At 35.8% G+C, this 18545-nt stretch overlaps 1 protein-coding gene and 1 pseudogene across 4 annotated transcripts in view; both read left to right on the top strand.

The window, feature by feature from the left end:
* The window catches only part of ANTXR2 (ANTXR cell adhesion molecule 2), a 152569-nt gene that overhangs the window by 1399 nt on the left and 132625 nt on the right, over positions 1–18545 (top strand). For all 4 annotated transcript variants that reach the window (XM_012499573.2, XM_003265803.3, XM_012499574.2 and 1 more), the window contains exons 2-7: positions 427–498; positions 2576–2647; positions 16037–16118; positions 16582–16689; positions 16837–16905; positions 17718–17798. In XM_012499573.2, coding sequence (XP_012355027.1) covers positions 2583–2647; positions 16037–16118; positions 16582–16689; positions 16837–16905; positions 17718–17798 — 405 coding nt within the window. In that variant the 5' untranslated portion in view covers positions 427–498; positions 2576–2582. The remainder of the gene's footprint in view (positions 1–426; positions 499–2575; positions 2648–16036; positions 16119–16581; positions 16690–16836; positions 16906–17717; positions 17799–18545) is intronic.
* Positions 14936–15060, top strand: LOC115836851 (annotated as a pseudogene).

Raw genomic sequence — 18545 nt, 5'->3', positions numbered from 1 at the left:
GACCCTGCTCGTACGCAGGCTAAAGTTTGCCTGGTTTTATCCTAATCATAGCGCTTTCATTGGAGCCAGGAAAAGCCTAGGGTTAACATGCCCAATGTGGTTTGCATTTCCTGCGAAGAAAGGCTTTTGTGTTTACTCTGAAGAGCTGGGTTCCACCCTAAACAATTAGCAGGCAGGTATTTACCCACCCCAGAAAATGGGCTGACTTCTTCTTCCTTTTTTTTTTTTTTGACGGAGTCTTGCTGTGGGGCTGACTTCCTTATAACTCTGGGTACCACCGAAGTTTCAGCTACAGATACCCTTACTTAGCTTGAAAAAGAGGCCAGGTGTCCCCATGTTCGTGGCATTGAAGAAGGAACCATTTCAAAATGCTTAGTTTTCAGTTCCGTGTTTTGTTTCTCTGATCAGTTCAATTTCATCTTTCAGGTCTGGGAGTGTGGCAAATAACTGGATTGAAATTTATAATTTCGTCCAGCAACTTGCGGAGAGATTTGTGAGGTATCTTTCTTACTTTACTTTTCTAGGCAGTGGAGAAGTAGAGCAAAGTGTAGAATTTCCCTTTTCTGAAAACTTGTATAGGAAAAACTTTTCCTGAAATGTTACTTTTAAGTGCCTCAAGGTCGTTATCGCACACATGCTGTTATTAGGACAGCCCTTCAGTCCTTGAGGGCTTATTTCATCTGGATCCCAGAAACTTGGCTCAGACTCTGGGGAAGCATCTTCAAATACTATTCCAAATGTCTTTTTCTTTCCGAATTTTCATCTGTTTTGAATTTCAGTTATGCTTTCTCATAATTTATCACATTAAAAAATAAATTTTATGCGAATAGTATCCATAATATATTTTTCTTTCCACACATTTCTTAGCATTATAGAGGTCCTCATTAAAACAAACAAAAAGTGTTGGAAAACTTCAAATGAACCTGTGTTAATAACCCACTACCAGAAAAGGCACTTGTGTGTGTGTTTAAAGCAACGACTTGTGTTTACACAATGTGTGGGTGTGTGGTTGGTTTAAAATTTAACTGTTCTATATATGCAATAAGCATCACCAGGAAAGACTGGTTTCCTCTCCTATAAAAAGCATTACTGGTATGAAATCCAGCTTACTCTCTTATTTAGAGGTAACTAGGAATTAGTGTCATCTCCTATTTAAAAATAACCTCAGGACACTAGGCTTTTGAGGCTTTTTTTTCCCTTCTTTTTTTTTTTTTTTAAAGAAAAAATGCAATGAGCAAAAACAAGTTTATCAAGATAATGGAAAGGACATGAATAGGAACTGTATCATTAAATATTGCTTCTTTCAGTCTTGTTAGCCCAAATGTTTTCTGTAAAACAGGCTTGGATGATCAAAACATTTTGAAAGTCATGTTGCAAGTAACTTCAAACAATCTGTAGAGGCCTAGGCAATCCTTGCTTTCAGTTATTGGCAGCAGTAAAGTTATCCCTATAAAAATGTATGCCTGTCCATGTTCAATCATCAGTCCCTTGCTTAAGAAGCCAAGTTTAACACTCATTTCTGGACAGGGTCTGAGGTAAAACTGTCTAGGAAAGAAAAACAAACAAGATCCTATGTCCTTAAATGTCAAAGGCAGAACAAACAGTTGTTTATAAATTTTCTAATTTAATCCTTCATGTGAAAAGGGTGTCATGTAGATTTTGATCAAAAGCAATGAATCACATCACTACAACATTTTAAAGAAGCAAGCTCTTATCTTAACTCATTGATCTGGTTTTTAAGTTGGAATTCTATAATAGATAGTTGTCTGGCTCAAGCCTAGTTGCTCAATTACTAACGATACATTGTAGGAAGTGAATAAGGGGTGACTAATGAAGAGACTGACTTTTAAAATATGTAGAAGCCTTTGAGAGGATTCTGATTTTCAGTTTATAGATTCTAGTTTCATATCTTCAGGTTTGAATCTTCGTAATAGTTGCGGAGAGTGTCCGAGAAGCAAGAACCATTCTGTGAGAGACATGCCCCAAACTTGAAAGATATAGCTGACTGGGGCACTTGTTGCCAATGGAAAATAGGATGTTTGAGGCTTAGAAAATAAAAAATGCCTAAGCAGAAAGTGATTTATCGTTTCTTTCACATTCTCCATGACTCTTTAAGTAGTCTTACTTCAGGATGACTTATATAGACTCATATCATAGTTGTGGTCATTAAGTCAAACTGGGTACTCTCCACCCATAAGTATTGATAACCATAATCACTCTGAAGGGCCTGGCCACCTTTAAAGGAAATGTTGTGGAACACCAAGGGAAGAGGAATTTTCTACGAAAGAATTTTACATCAGCTTAGAATTTATCTTTCCAGTTAGTCTCTTTCTAAATGCAAGTCCTTATGGGTCATGGAGGAGTATGTGAGTGCTGGGAAGCATTCACTAAATCCAAAATGACTTATACAACAATGTTAAGCAGAGTTCGTCTATTTACTTAGGGAATGTCATTTAAAAGAAGCCTGGACCATTCAGTGAGACCAATTTTAAATGAGACTCCCTAACTATACATCTGTATCGTATCAATATTTCTTTTTAAAAATGTTTTAACTGCTTCTTTTCTTATTTTGCAGCCCTGAAATGAGATTATCTTTCATTGTGTTTTCTTCTCAAGCAACTATTATTTTGCCATTAACTGGAGACAGGTTAGTGCATTATCGTTTCACTGCAGGCTTTTAGTAGAGATGAATTTCAAAGGCATGATTGATATTTCCAAGTGGTGATTCAGGCCTCTCAGTGGAATCAAGCAGCTGCACAGACAATTCAGTTCTCTAATAGAAGGGAAAGGAGGTCTGAGTAATATAAAAGAGCAGTTAATCTGAAAATCAATATCATTTATAGTGGCTGTGGAATGTGCAGTGAAATCTAGATCCCTGTCTTAGTTGTATATTCACTACCTCCTACCTTCCCCAGCCTCTCTGTTACTGTAAGTAGTTCTACATTTTTCTTGTTTAGATATAATATGTTAATCAACCAGGAATTTGTAGAACATTGAGGGGGAGAAAGTTATGGATCCTTTTGGATAATATCCTAGATTCAGCAGACATCCTGGATTTCTGGTCTTTCTCTGAGGTCCACTGATGCTGAATATATTCACCTTTATAAAGGAACTTAGTATATATCAATATGTATATCAATATATCTATTTCTATCTACCTATCTATCTAATCTCCTTAGTGCTTTTTAAAAGGTGTCTTTTTCCAAACCAATGTCACAGTATTTCATATGACCATTTCTATGTCATTCAAACAGTGTCAATGACAAGTTAGAAAGAGTCATTCACATATTTTATGTTATTTTTATTTTTTGAGACAGAGTCTCTCTCTTGCCCAGGCTGGAGTGCAGTGGTGCTATCTGCACAGTGAGTGGTGCTCACTGCAGCCCCCACCTCCCGGGTTCAAGCAATTCTCATGCTTCAGCCTTCTGAGTAGCTGGGATTATAGGCACATGCTACCACATCCAGCCAATTTTTGTATTTTTTTAGTAGAGACGAGGGGTTTCACCATATTGGCCAGGTTGATCTTGAACTCCCGACCTCAAGAGATCTGCCTGCCTTGACCTCCCAAAGTGCTGGGATTATAGGTGTGAGCCACCATGCCCCACCTCACTGACATATTTTAAAGAATGGGATCCATAGTGGGAGGGAGCTTTTATTCTTCATTTTTATGTCTACTTCATTTAACAGGGTATGTAAGCTAGTTTTTGGTCAATAAATTCTTGCTGAATGAATGAATGAGTGGTTTCCTGTTATTTTGAATTAAAATTAAAGTTTTAGCAAGGGAAGCTGGTGTACTTTGTTTTGCATGATATGTGAATTTCTGAAAAGTTAACTGTAAAGACAGTTTTTTGTAAATTAAGTTTTCCCTTGAAAAGGTCAAGAAATCATAATATCTAAAGGAACTGGGGGAGAGAACTTGTTTATAATTCACTGAATTGATTTAGAAAATTATCCATATAAGATTTTAATCTTTGTGCTTTTAGTTTTCCTTTTCCTAGAAAGGAAAATCTCTCTGCAGATGCTGAGTGCAGCCTAGGATCTTGTCTTCCCATTGATACTTCTCCTTTCTTTCTTTTTTTTAAATTTAATTTTATTTTAATTTTAAGTTCTGGGATACATATGCAGGGCATGCAGGTTTGTTACATAGGTAAACGTGTGCCGTGGTGGTTTGCTGCATCTATCAACCCATCACATGCATTAGCTATTTATCCTGATGCTCTTTCTCCCCTGCACCCCTCACAGGCCCCAGTATGCGTTGTTCCCCTCCCTGTGTTCATGTGTTCTCATTGTTCAGCTTCCGCTTACACTAACATGCAGTGTTTGGTTTTCTGTCCCTGTGTTAGTTTGCTGAGGATAATGGCCCTCCTTACTTTCTTGTGTGGATGTGAATGTCATCAGGAGCCAGAGCCGTGGTAGTCCACAACCCATGTTCGGCGGCTTTCTATGCCCAGTGATTTAACAGTTCTCGCCTTTATGAAAATAAATTTTCTCCATTGCCCAGCTTAATTTCCAAAAAAACAGCTTTGTATCTAGCCAACCAAAAAAAAAAAAAAACCAACCATTTTAACATTTATGGCATTCCTATATATAGAAAAACACTTAGCGTCATGCCAGGCTTGTAGAAACTCTCAGTCATTGATAGCTGCAAACATTGTGCCAGGTTCTTTGCTAGACACTTTGCATATGGTTCCTCAGCACTTAGAAGATGAAGTGTAGGTCACTGGGTGACCAGATTGGTATTGCTTAGACATGCATGGAAGGGGTTTAAATCTTTAACCCGCGTTAGTGATTCTTCTTTCATCATTGGTTGAATCTAATAGGGGAGACACTGAAATAGGTTACAGAAGAGGCCTTTCTTTTTTTTTTGAGATGGAGTCTCGCTCTGTCACCCAGGCTGGAGTGCAGTGGCGTGATCTTGGCTCACTGCAAGCTCCACCTCCCAGGTTCACGCCATTCTCCTGCCTCAGCCTCCCGAGTAGCTGGGACTGCAGGCACCCGCCACCACGTCTGGCTAATTTTTTGTATTTTTTAGTAGAGATGGGGTTTCACTGTGTTAGCCAGGATGGTCTCGATCTCCTGACCTCGTGATCTGCCCTCCTCAGCCTCCCAAAGTGCTGGGATTACAGGCGTGAGCTGCCGTACCTGGCCAGAAGAGGCCTTTCTTTCAAGAGGCAATATCATGTTGCAGCTAAGAGTCCCTAGACCAAATCTACCTGCATGTAAATCCTGGCTTTCCAATTTACTAGCCAAATGTTCAAGGACAAGTTGCTTAACCTCTTTATGCTTCTTCTTTTTTCATCTATATAATGACGGCAATGATGATGATGATGACAGTAATACTTAACCCTACCCCATAGAATTATTACATGAATGAAAGTTGATGAATGTGAAGTATTTAGAACAGAGTCTGGTATATAAGTTCTCAAGAGATAAAGGCTTTATCACTATTATTATCATCTGGAGATAGGCAGTATACAGTATTTTAATGATCAGAGAAGGATCATGCTTACATAAAGAAACTATTGCCCTTCTTAAAAGGATTTATAATATTCCAAGAGGAATTTTAATAACACTACTTGCAACTTGTTTTATACATAGTTGATTCCTCTGTCTCTTCCTAAATATAAACACTTTAAGTTTTAATAAATTTCACTATTTGTGGCATTTTTAATTAGTTTAGGGTGGCAGAAAATAACACTGAGAATGCCTAGGCTAGAGTTCCTGTTTTGCCACTGACTGATTTGGAAACTTGGGGCAAATTGTATACCAGTGTATCAGTTTTTATGTCCATAAAGTGCAGGACATAAAATCTTCCATATTTTCTTAGAGTTATTGTGAAGATCAAAATAAGATAATGCATATAAAGTTACTTTGTATAGCATAGAACAACCTCCAATAAAGGACATTATTTTCTTCTTCTATATTGCTATTTTACTAATTTTATTTAATTAAATCAGTAACTTCTCAAGTTTCTATGGTCCTCTATATTTGGATATAGGGTCACTTTTCCTCCATTACACACTTTTAAGTGTGAAGAAACAATTTGCATGTTATATGCAGATCAGTAAACAAATGATTCCACAACTATTGTGAATCTTTGTTTCAAAGCCTAGAAATTGGAATTCTGCATATAAACTATTAAAATCTTGATGTTATATATTACAATCACGAATAGATCAGAAGGTGTGAGGAAAGCAAAGGTTAAGCAAAGAAAACCAAAGGTTAAGCACTGCAGGTTTCACAATTTTGTTTCTAGCACTCATAATTCTTCACAATCTTGTTAAATAAGTAGCTCTTTCATGTTTCTCAGAGTGTTGCTAAAGATTCTTAGTAGAGATGAGGCAAGATTAGAAGGTAGTAAATACTTACTGTAGGGCTGTGTCTTCTGTTATGCTTTCAGCATGGCATCCAGTACTATGTAAATGCATGAATAAAGTAATAAACATGCCAAGAAATGATGTTATGCATTTTATATACTAGTAACTTAAAAACCTTATTCTTTTAAATACTTTAATTTGAAACACTGCCTTCTTTTCTCTTGCTCTCATGATTTTTACCCTCCATATGTCTGTTAGTCCACTCATCCACCTACCCACCCACCTACCTAAAGACTTGCTTATCTTATATTCAATGCATTGAGTACTGTGGAACCTGGGGTAACACAAAGATAAGTAATCTAGTGTGTGTGTGAGTAGAGGTATACACATGCACATAAATAGCCCAGGGATGTATTATAGGGTTAGGTAAGAGAAAAATGCCAAGTGTTGATTCAGTATGAAAATACCCAGCCTTTCAATAGTAGAGAATTTGGAATCAAGACTAATTAAAAAGTATTTTTAGTTATTATTTTGCATAATTGGGGATAGTGAATTAAGCTCAGTTCTGTTAAATATTATGCTAATACTGTAACAGAGATTTAGTTGAAAACATTTATCGAACAATTATTATGCACCAGGCAGTGTGCAAAATACTTTCCATGCATTGCTTCACTTTATCCTCATATGAACTTCCTGTACTAGATACTGTTATTACCTCGACTTTACAAATGAAGAAATCAAAACTGACAATGATAAAGCGGCTTGTCCAGGCACACACAGTTAACAAGTTGCATGCAGTATATTGGCTATAATAATCTTTTACAGTTAAAGCAGATATTCCACTCTCATGCTTAAAACAATTGAAAGCCAGTGTCTCCCAAAGGCCTAAACGCCCCATCCTAGTGCCCCAGCCTGTCCTCTCCTGCAACATCGTGTGGCACAGTCTAGCTCAAGTGGTCTTCTTTCCATTCCCTGAACAGACCGAGCTTGTTTCCACATTAGGACCTTTGCTCTTTCTTTGCTGCAGATCTGCCCCTAGCTGGCTCGTTCTCATCATTTAGGTTTCATCTCACACGCCACCTTTTCTGAGAAGCCTTGCCTGGCCACCAGCTCTAAAGGAACCCCATCTCTCCTCCCCAGTAATCTCTTGCAATACTATATTTGGTTATCACATTTTCAATTTGTTCTGTTGGTTAATTTATTTTTATCTTGATGACTCTAATGTAAACATGAAAGCAGGAGTCCTCATTTGTCTTGTTCCCCCACGTATCCCAACACCTAGAACAGAGCCTGATGCTCAGTAGATGCTCAATAAATATTTGTTGAATGAGTGATTGAGCTGATATGACTTCAGAACCTTAGTTATTAGCTGCCATCATAGATTGTCTTTTTTGTGATTATACCACATAATAAATAATCTTATATTTGCTATTTTTCTTATTCCTACTCTTACAAATGTGTTATAAATATTTACAACTCCCTTTCATTACACTTGCCCCCAAGCTGAAAATGTCTTATAATTGTTTGACCTGAGCACGATAATCAATTACTTGGGGAAAAAAATCTTCTGTAGGCAAACTTGTAGGAAATTATAGAAAAGTCACTTAATTAATTTTGGACAATATACACATTTCTATTATTTGAAATTTTTTTTTCTAATTTCTTAAAAGCTGAATTAAAAATTTACTTGTGGAAAAATTGTTCTTTATATACAGTAAGTAACTTACTAATTGGTACATTCATTTTAGAGGAAGCTTGGTAGTATCTATAAAAGTCTAGAAGGTTCCTTTCAGTAAGTCTACTTTTTGGGACTGTGTCCTACTGAAATACTAGCATTAGCATAGAAAGGTAGGTCTAAATACAAAATTGGATACTGCAACATTGTACATAATGGTGAAAAACTGTATTCAATCTAAATGCTTATCAATTGATACTATAATTAAATTACAACGTATACATAGGATGGAATACTATGCAATTATTAAGAAATAGGAAAATCTGTACATATTTATAAGAAAATATATAAGAGATATACTAAGTGTAAAAGCAAGTAGCAGACACTCTTAGTATGATTTTATTTTTATAGAATTAAAAGAAAACAAAATCCCTAACTGTTTATATGGTGAGGGGGGTGTATGTGATTGAAAATGCAAGAAAAGAAGTCTAGAGAGCATACAACAAATTGTTAACAATGACACTGTCTTAGGCATAATATTGAAGGTGGGATAAACCTTCACAATTTTAATTTATATATATATGTGATTTGATTTTATTTCAACAAGAATGTATTATTTATTAAAAAAAAAGAATGCTGAAATTAATGTTACTATCTTGGAATCAAAATGGAATTCAGAGGTTGGAAACAAGAAGCATTCAGGAATAGAGCATATTCAACCATTACTATGGAGAGTCCTGAGGGTTTTTGTTAATGAAAAGACCAGGATTGGACCTTGGGTGGAGTAGGCATAGGAGCTACATACTAGCTGTGCGACTTCTGACAAATTACTTAACCTCTTGCTGCCCAATTCCTGGGCCAGTTAATAAGAGTGAGTTATTCCTACCATACAGCAATCTTGAGATAAGTAAATGTGTATAATGCATGAGAAGGACTAACTAAGGTTCTGACACATAAAAAGAACACAATGGGTATTTATAACTTTATCAATTCACTTTTATTTCTTTGCTTCTATCACCTACCAGCAACTACCTTTTAATTTTTTCTCATTTATAGTTTTTCATTTTTTTTTTCATTTTTCTTTTCTTGTTGTTGCTTTGATGATTGGATAGGAAGGAGGCCAAGGCTAACATGGGGTTTGGCAGTTATCAGTGGACACCATCCTTATTTTCATCATGATGTACCAGGATTCGAGCAGATGTTTAAAGAAATCAAAGGACTATGCTCAAAGTGACACAGCTAAGCAGCTAGAGCCAGGGTTCACACCCAGCCCTGATGCTGTGCATGAGCTCTTCACTACCACACTGTATTCACACTCTCTGGGTTCCCCTTCTCCAGTTTTCAATCAGTCAGAATTAGTCACAACTCAAAAACATCGTCATTCCCTAAATGTATTCTATTCTTAAAAACCAGTGAGGGGGTGAAAAGATGAGACAATAGTTGGGTTAGCTAAAAAATATTCCATTAGGGAAGTATTTACTCCTGTTTTGAAAAGTCTGTTTTGGCCACACATTGTGCTAAACCTGAGGGGTCCAGGCAGGGCAGCAACTCAGATTCTAGTGATGGACATGTTAGCGGTCACTTTCACTGAAGTCCCACATCTGTTTTATGAGCATGTTCTAGAAAATTAAGTACATTGTTACTCGTGCCTGGGAGACAGACCTGGCACATGGAAGTGGTAAAATGCAGGAGTCGATTTTTCATGATTTAGTAAGGCAGTGAGTGGGAAAATGGAGTAAAAATATGCAAAACGCAGCAGGCCTGAACTTCAGGTGTGAATTGAGTACCACACTTTGGTAGGTGCAGGCCAAATTGGAGAACATTTTTGACAAAATTCAGATTGTACAGGGTATTTTGTGAGCAGATATTTCTGGATCTATGACTGCTACCTTGGATTCGCTGGTCTGGACTCTAGACGACAGAAACCTTGGCCTATGTTGGCATTAGAATGACATGTTAAACAATAAGCATATTTTTACATAAACTATAGTAAGATACAGCTAAAATCGGTTAGTTCCCAAGATTATAGAATGTATTAGCAATGTGTGTCTTTAGAAAAAATCTTTCACTCATTTGAAACCTTTAAGCAACTTTTAAATTGAGGATCTTGGTGAGAACAAATTACTTGTTAGAGGTTCATCCGTTGAGCAGTATGTAGGGCAGTAGTTTATAGTAACACAGTTAAATAGAGCAGGTATATGTGAATGAACATATTTCTCTTCATACAGTTTATTTTTTCTATTTTCTCACTCAGGTTAATTTTGTGGTTTATTAATGGAAGGAGACAATAAAAGTATCAAAGTTTACTGAGCAGTTACTATATATTAAATATTTTACTAAATTCTTCATATGCAATAGCTTAGGTAAAGTACAATTCTAAGTGAATTCTAAGTGAATTATAAATCATTAGTAATTTTATATAGTCATAAATAACATCTTGAGAACATTTTCGTTTCATATTCTACTCAATCTATTAAATTTTACCCTAAAAGAAACATTTCAGGATGCTATGTAATTGGCTAATTATCATAAAATCCTTATGTATTGCTACATTTTGTTTTGGAATTACTGTTTATTTCAAGCACATTAAGTCTCTGGCTAATAATCTATTGAGAGTAAAGAAAATAATTTACTTATGATATAAATACCTATAGTATTCCTGCAATTATATAAATTGGCATTTGACAACATGAGTGTGTGAGGCTTTTTGTTTTAGTGGTAGATTATTTCTTTGGTGGCTTCCAGTGAAGCATAGAATACACACACACACACACAGACGCACACACACACTTTTTACTTTTTAAAATCTGGGGCTAGGCCTACGATTTATTTACTTCAATCAGTAGAATGCAGCCGACATGAACATGGAACTGCCAGTTTCAGTTCTAGGCCTAAGATTTATTAAGGCATGGTAGTTTCCTCTATCGTTTTCTTGGAAACCATCTGCCATATGAAAACTTTGACTACTCTGAGACCACCATGCTAGGAAGAAGCCCAGCCTAGCCATGTGGAGGAGAATCGAGACTCTGGTTAACAGTCCTAGCTGAACTCCTAGGCAATAGCCAGTATCAGCACTGGCACCGACTTGCTAACCCTGTGAAGGCATTCCGCTTCTAGCCATTCCAGTGGCTCAACTGGCAGCATGTGAAGCATGAGAACTGCTCATTCGATGCACAGTGCCATGAGAAACAATTGATTTTGCTGATGCCACTAATTTTGGGGTACACTAGACTCCCCTTATCTGAAGGAGATCTGTTCCAAGAATCCCAGTTGATGCCTGAAACAACAGGTAGTTCCAAACCCTATATATACTATTTTTTTCTATGCATACATACCTATAATAAAAGTTAATTTATAATTTAGGTACAGTAAGAGATTAACAACCATAACTAATAACAAAATAGGACATTTATAACAATATACTGTAATGAATCCTTACAGTGGCCCCCTGGGGGAGATATTTGTATTCCTATTTTATAAATGAGGAAACAAGGTAGAGCTTGGAACTAATCTCTGTTCTGTCTATAAGCTCATGCACATCTTCATCCACACCATCCCAGAAAGTATTTATGGTTTAAGAGATTGTCCTATTTACCCAAAACTCTAATGCAGAAGCAATGACTGGCAAAATAGGTAATTCAAAATGCATTCCAATAACACAAGAAAGGTTTAAAATTAGGTTAGATCAGAGTTTCTTAATCCTGGCAGCACATTAGAACACTCTGGGGAGTTTTCAAAGGCCAGTGATAACCCTGACCCATCACAAACATGTGAATTAGAATCTCTTCAAATAGAGTCCAGAAGAGCTTTTGAAAATCCCCTCAAATGATTCCAGTGTACAGCCAGGGTGGAGAACCACAGTGCATATATAGAGCTTTATGTGAGTGACCCCTGGACTGAGTGCGAGGAATTCTCACATCACTGTGTAGAATCACGGTGTTCGCATATAACAGATGCTCAACGGATGAGTGTAGACTCATTGACTGAAATCCTGAAAGAGTTTTGAAATCTAGAAAGTTAAGATGATGTGCATTGGAAAGTTCAAGTACTGTACAGACACATCGTAGAAAGAAAAAGTAGGAGATACTGAAAATAAAATTATGCCTTCATTGTTAGTTGGTCAATTCAGGATTCCCTGCAAACTATTTTATGACACCAAGATTTCAGCCTATCTTTATTTTAGTTATAATGCCTTGCATACCTTCCACATCCAAAGTGTTTCAGAGAAAACTACTGATATGGCACAGTGCATGGCAGTTGTGGTGGCTATTTTCCCTTCCCTTCTTCACTCCTCTCCTCTCCTCCCCTCTCTTCCCTTCCCTGCCCTTCTCAGCAAAGAAATTAGGGAGATACAAATAGAGCTGAAAGTACTAATTTCATATATTAAAAAATCAGCCAAGCCCGGGCATAGTGGCTGAAGTCTGTAATTCCAGCACTTTGGAAGGTCAAGATGAGAGGATTGCCTGAGGCCAGGAGTTCAAGACCAGCCTGAGCAGTATAGTGAGACCACATCTCTATAGAAAATTTAAAAGTAGCCTGGTATAATGGTATATGCCTGTAGTCTCAGCTACTTGGGAGACTGAGGTGGGAGGGTTGCTTGAGTCCAGGGGTTTGAAGTTGCAGTGAGCTATGATTGTGCCCGTGCACTCTAGCCTGGGTGACAGAGTGAAACTCTGTCTCCAACATATATAAAGCCTCTAAATGAAAGCGAGGAAAACACCATATATATATATGGTGTTTGTGTGCCTCCTCTTTCTCTTTCTCTTTTCCCCTCAAGTTGATAATGGAATTTGGTCCCCCAATTCTCAATTAAAAAAAACCAGGGCTTTAATATAACATTTTGTTTGTTCAATTCCTGTCTCTTTCAAAAAAGTATTTGAGGCTGCATAGAAATTAATAGTGTTGCAGAAAATTAATAAAATATAAAAAGAAGAGTGCTAAGATTTTGGAAAGGGGGATGAAACACTATGATAACCACAGGAACTTAACAGAATTTTGTGAATGAGTAAGAAATTTACTGTGGGCTTCCCCAGTAGTCAGGGCAAGAAATAAGTTTGCATGGTTGTCAAGTGCAGAAAAGAGGAAGTACATAGCAACTACCTAGGGGTGACAAAGAAACTTCTGCTTTGAGATGTTATAGGGGACGATGCGTGTCATGACAGCAGCATCCTTGACAACTGCTTCACAACAAATACAAAGTAGTTTCAATATTGCTTTTCCATGTAGTTGAAGACATAACTTGAAAGCCAAACTCAGTGAAGCTGATCTTCTAAGATGTTGAATTCGAGGAATTGAACTTATCTTTATAACATAACCTTTCTTTCTTCTTGTTCTTAAAATTTTAGTCATTTTCGCTTTATTTAGAGGCTTTTTTTTTAAACATTACAGTGTGGATGAATGATTTCTGTTTTTAAACTACCACATTATTTTGCTTTTTCACCGTTAACTGTTTACCAATTGAAAAACTTAATATTTATTGGGATTCTTCGAGGGTCTGAGATCTGTCTGCCCTGTCTTGTTTTGGCCTTTGTTTCCCCAAAGTGACACCTTGTTGATTGATAAGAGGCTGACAGACTTCAGGTAGTTACCCTGAAGGGAGTATAAGGCCAGGACTCACATGTGTTTTTCTTGGCTATGGAAAAGGAACACTTTCCTCTTAGGATCATGCAGCTGCAAAAGTAATGACGGGATTAAGTGGAGCTTGGAATCTTATGGTGCAGGTATAGGTATGGATAGAAAAACCACAAAGGGCTCTCTCTCTTCCAGTGTAGTAAGCCAGCAGATACCTGACTGTACAAAAAAAACCTTGAATCCACATTTGGGAAGTTCCTTTAGCTTAAAGTCTTGTGCTGGCATTGTCTGGGCCTCAGCAGCAATGGTGAGCTGATTTGAACTGAATGGAGAAGGCTGTCTTATGCAAAATCTATTTGTGTAAACTTGCATTTCACTTGTTGGCAGCAAACATTAATGCTCGAGGACACACTGCCACTCATTTCTGAGAAGCACCAAATATTTGACTTTTATCTGCATTCAGACAGAATCAGTTTCAAGTTGTTTCTGTAGCTATCAAACATAAATATTTTAGATACAACAAGCTTATGAATTACATAACTTATGCTATCATCCTTGGAATTATAATTTTTTTATGATATAATGAAAAATTTATTGAACACTTACTTTGCAAATGACATTATAATAACTACAGAGCAGGGGAATATAGCATAAATAAAAGACATGGTAATAGCCTAATGTAAACTTTCAGTGTAGTTGAAAAGTGAATATTTAAATTAAATTAAATTAGTTAAATTATTAGAAAGTTGAATGTTTTTAGGAGAGAACTTTTTTTTATCATGGTTAAACATGAATATGAGTATGACTAGAAAGCTTGGGGTGACTCAGAATAAGAGTGCAATGAACTTAAAGAAAGATTCAGAATAGGTAGATTTTAACCAAGTATTTAAAAAGACAATTAGCAAGAGTTAATAGAGATGAGTGAACCAGGAAAGAGAAGGATTAGGGTCATACCTTGAACATTGTCTTCTGTTACCTGGAAACTTTATGAGATGGAAAACTTGCCTGATAATATTTTTTATTACGATATAAAAATACAATCAAGAAGTTACTTTTAAAACGTGTATAAGGCTCTGGTGAATGGATTATTTATTTCAATTATTTGAAACACAATATTGCAGCATGACAAAATGTTTTGAAATTATTTTTGACATATTTTATAACCACATGTGATATAAACGTATACACACATATACCTATATAAATGTTGTGTATGGCCCCAGTAAGTTCCTTGATGTTAAGATGATACTTCTTACAATTAATCTCCTTCATCTATCATCCTCAGTAGGAGTGAGTACTCTTCATGTGTTATTTAAAATTTTCTAATTCAGTTTATCATTTCCAGAATTTTACATTTAAAAAGGCACTTCTTATCACTTCTCAGCCTTTTGGCTAAGATCAAGTGTAGTATCCATTCTCACCAGTTTAAAAAGGCATTTTTTTTGCTTCTATTGAAAAAGTCTGAAAACAATATCTTAACATATCTTCTGATCTTTTAAATTTATTATAAAACAAGTTTTGAATTTAATTTGGATAATTTTGCCACATTATTTTACTTATCTTTTAAGATAATTGGTTTTATTTATTTTTGAGAGGTTTCAAATCTGTATTTTAAAAACTCTAAAAATTGGGTCTTCCCTTAACTCATACACATAAAATAGCTCTTAATAATACTGTAGTCATGCCCCATTTAGACAAATTCAGTTGGAATTTGGGATAGTGAATTAGTCATGACGAAAGAAATTATTCTATAGTTTTTAATTGCTTTCATTCATAGTGTCTCTTCCAAGGATTCATTACCTTCTAATTCATCCATCTATCCATGCATTTACCCATCTATCTATCCATCCACCTATTTTTTCATTCATTCATGAAATATGTATTAAGTACCTACTATGTTCAAGGGAATGTGCAAGGGAATGTCTGGATGGGTGAGAAGGTATCACAAAAGTGAGTATGTCATGAGACTTACGACTCTGGGAGACAGTAAGAAAAAATGTTAATTTCTGTAAATAAGGGCTAAATAATGTGCTTTAGCAATTCGCAGATAACAAGGAAAATTTCCCACTTTTAGGGAGATGGAGTCAGTGTTTCAGAAATGCTTTGTCATTGAAGATGAGCTACTCAATTCTTATATTTTTGTGGATGAGGGAAGGTATATTTTACTCCTTTTAGGAAAACAAGAGTGATTGAAGATATCTGTTCTCAGCTCAGAAGGGCTAGAATATGCTAAGATTTTTCAAGACATTGTTAGCACATCAATGTCTATTTTTGGTAGTTAAAATACAGAAGTTATTAAATACTTACTAAAATGACAAAAAGTATATGAAGTTATCTGCCTTCAAAGCCCGTGTTCTTTCCTCTGCTTCCTACTGAAGAAAGCTTAGTTACAATACTGCCATGTTTTTTAACAAGTGTTTATTGTTATCTTTGCTCTTCGCTCATTTTTTCTTTTGTTTAATATTATTTTCAGAGGCAAAATCAGTAAAGGCCTGGAGGATTTAAAACATGTTAGTCCAGTAGGAGAGACATATATCCATGAAGGACTAAAGCTAGTAAGTTCTTTTACATTTGTAAATACGGAAGAGAATGCTTTCTTATTCTGTGGTGAAATATAACCCTCTAGCAAAGCTCAGTAACCTCATTACACATTTATCTTAAAGTTTTTTAAGTGCTTTTAGTTGTTCTAGAGATGAGACAAGTAGAAAAAATTATTTACTATGGTGATGAGAAAAGTTAAGATGGCTTTTGCCTTTTAAGGAATTTTCCATTTCCTTGTGGTTATATTAAGATTAAGCAGCCACAGCTAAAAATCTATATAATTTAAACCCAATAGTAACTACTCCATAATGTGAATATATGCATATTTCAAATAAAATAGTTAACACAAATTACCCTGTTTTAAAAGCTAGCCAGTAATATTTTGATTTTGTCAGACTTACAAATTCAGCTTGATGGAACATGCTGGTTAAAAGTTAAAATTAAATTGTGAGTTGGATAATTATTCTTCATTTTCAGGCGAATGAACAAATTCAGAAAGCAGGAGGCTTGAAAACCTCCAGTATCATAATTGCTCTGACAGATGGCAAGTTGGACGGTCTGGTGCCATCATATGCAGAGAAAGAGGTGAGTATTGAACTGAGACTATTCTCTACACCCCACTGTACATTGCTGTGTGTCTCGGAATGTATAGCTTGATATTTGAATAATTCACTTTCTCCCTCTCCCCTCTCTCTCTTTTTTTCTCTCTCTTTCCCTCCTCATTCTCCATAGGCAAAGATATCCAGGTCACTTGGGGCTAGCGTTTATTGTGTTGGTGTCCTTGATTTTGAACAAGCTCAGGTAAGTTACAAGAGATCTGCAAACTTTAATCTAAACCACATAAGTGTCTTAAGGACAGTTTAACAAATTCTTTTCACTGATGACATTGTGACACTGGTTGATTGTTAAAGATTTTTTATAGAAATGGCTGTAGGTTTTGAGTTCTAACTTAATAATGTAAGAATTTTAATAGGTTTTGTTACTGAAAATGAAACTTTAAATCTCTCAATTGTTTGGTTTGGTAAACTAATATAAGATAAACATTTGGCTTGAAATGATACACATATTTCTCCTTAACTCAACTGACAAAATGTTATTATATTATATATATAATATGTAGTCATATTATTATAATGTTAGAATTTCTGTTTTATTTAGAATTTGACTCTCAGGTATGCAGGAATTTCAGAAGTCCATCTAATGGAAGTCTGATCATTTTTCTTATAAGACCATTTTTTTCATGAGATTTGAGGGTTTATATATTTGAAAATGTTTCACTCATGAAGTTATTTTACGTTTAAATTTTTGCTTGAGCATGGCTTAGACTCCTGAGTCTTATGCTGTTGATAGCTATTAGAGTTCTGCACTGTTTTGAAATTGCACTTGGGGCCAACTTAAAGGTACTCTGACTGATCTCAATTCATTTTGTGGTAATACATTTAGAGTAACACTAGTATCATCACCTTTAATTCCTGACCTTGAACACAGATCATACTGGTAAATTAATCCTGTGGAGTAATTTTTCAGATGAACATAACTGAAATGTAGTGAAGTTTATAAATTGTTGTATGTGTCAGCCACTCCTTAATTAAGTCTTCCTCTTCTTTCTAAAGCTTGAAAGAATTGCTGATTCCAAGGAGCAAGTTTTCCCTGTCAAAGGTGGATTTCAGGCTCTTAAAGGAATAATTAATTCTGTGAGTATTTCTCTGGGGGCAGGAAGGGCTCATAATTTTGTATATTTTTTTAAACTATAAGAAGTAATCTTAATATCCAGTGCACGTGGTCATTATCTAGAGGAAAGAGATTAAGGAAGAGATTTGTTTGGTATTGCAAGCAGTGTAATTCTAAAGATGTGCATTTTGTTTGTAACTGACATTTGGTATTAATTCTTGCATGTTGGGCTCTGTGAGACTGGGTTTGTGGTTTCAAGTTTAAGATTTTAAGTCTCAGACACTTTCACCCTTTGATTATGGAGTTAACTGTCTTGATATCCTGAAAGTTTTACCGGTTTTATAGGAGAAATTTAAAATAAAAATTTGGATTGAAATATACGATTACTCCCTTCTCCAAATATAGTATCTGTTTTAATTGTATCAGTCAGGCAACTTGAACTAGTGGCTATTTGACTGCATTTGTTGTTCTTTCCATTGAAATGATTAATAGTTTCACTAGAGCACATAATATTTCTGTTTGGAATTCAGTTGTGCTGTCTCTGGTGATCATTAGAATCTGGGCTATCCTAAACAGGGTTTGGGGAAGGAGAGTGATGAAATGCAAAGCAAAACTCCTGGGCTTTCATAGCTGAGGTTTATGTTTCATTTTACTGCCTTTTGCTGCAAGCACTAGGAACAGTTGCTATTAAGTATTTATGATATTTTGGTAAACACCATCCTAAAACGGAAGTGAATAATATATATTCTGTAAGCCAAAGCATTGAAAAA

This window comes from Nomascus leucogenys, chromosome 9 (assembly GCF_006542625.1).
Source record: "Nomascus leucogenys isolate Asia chromosome 9, Asia_NLE_v1, whole genome shotgun sequence".
In the NCBI taxonomy this organism is placed as follows: domain Eukaryota; kingdom Metazoa; phylum Chordata; class Mammalia; order Primates; family Hylobatidae; genus Nomascus; species Nomascus leucogenys.
The sequence above is the reverse complement of the archived record's forward strand: the minus strand, read 5'-3'. Positions and strand labels throughout refer to the sequence as shown.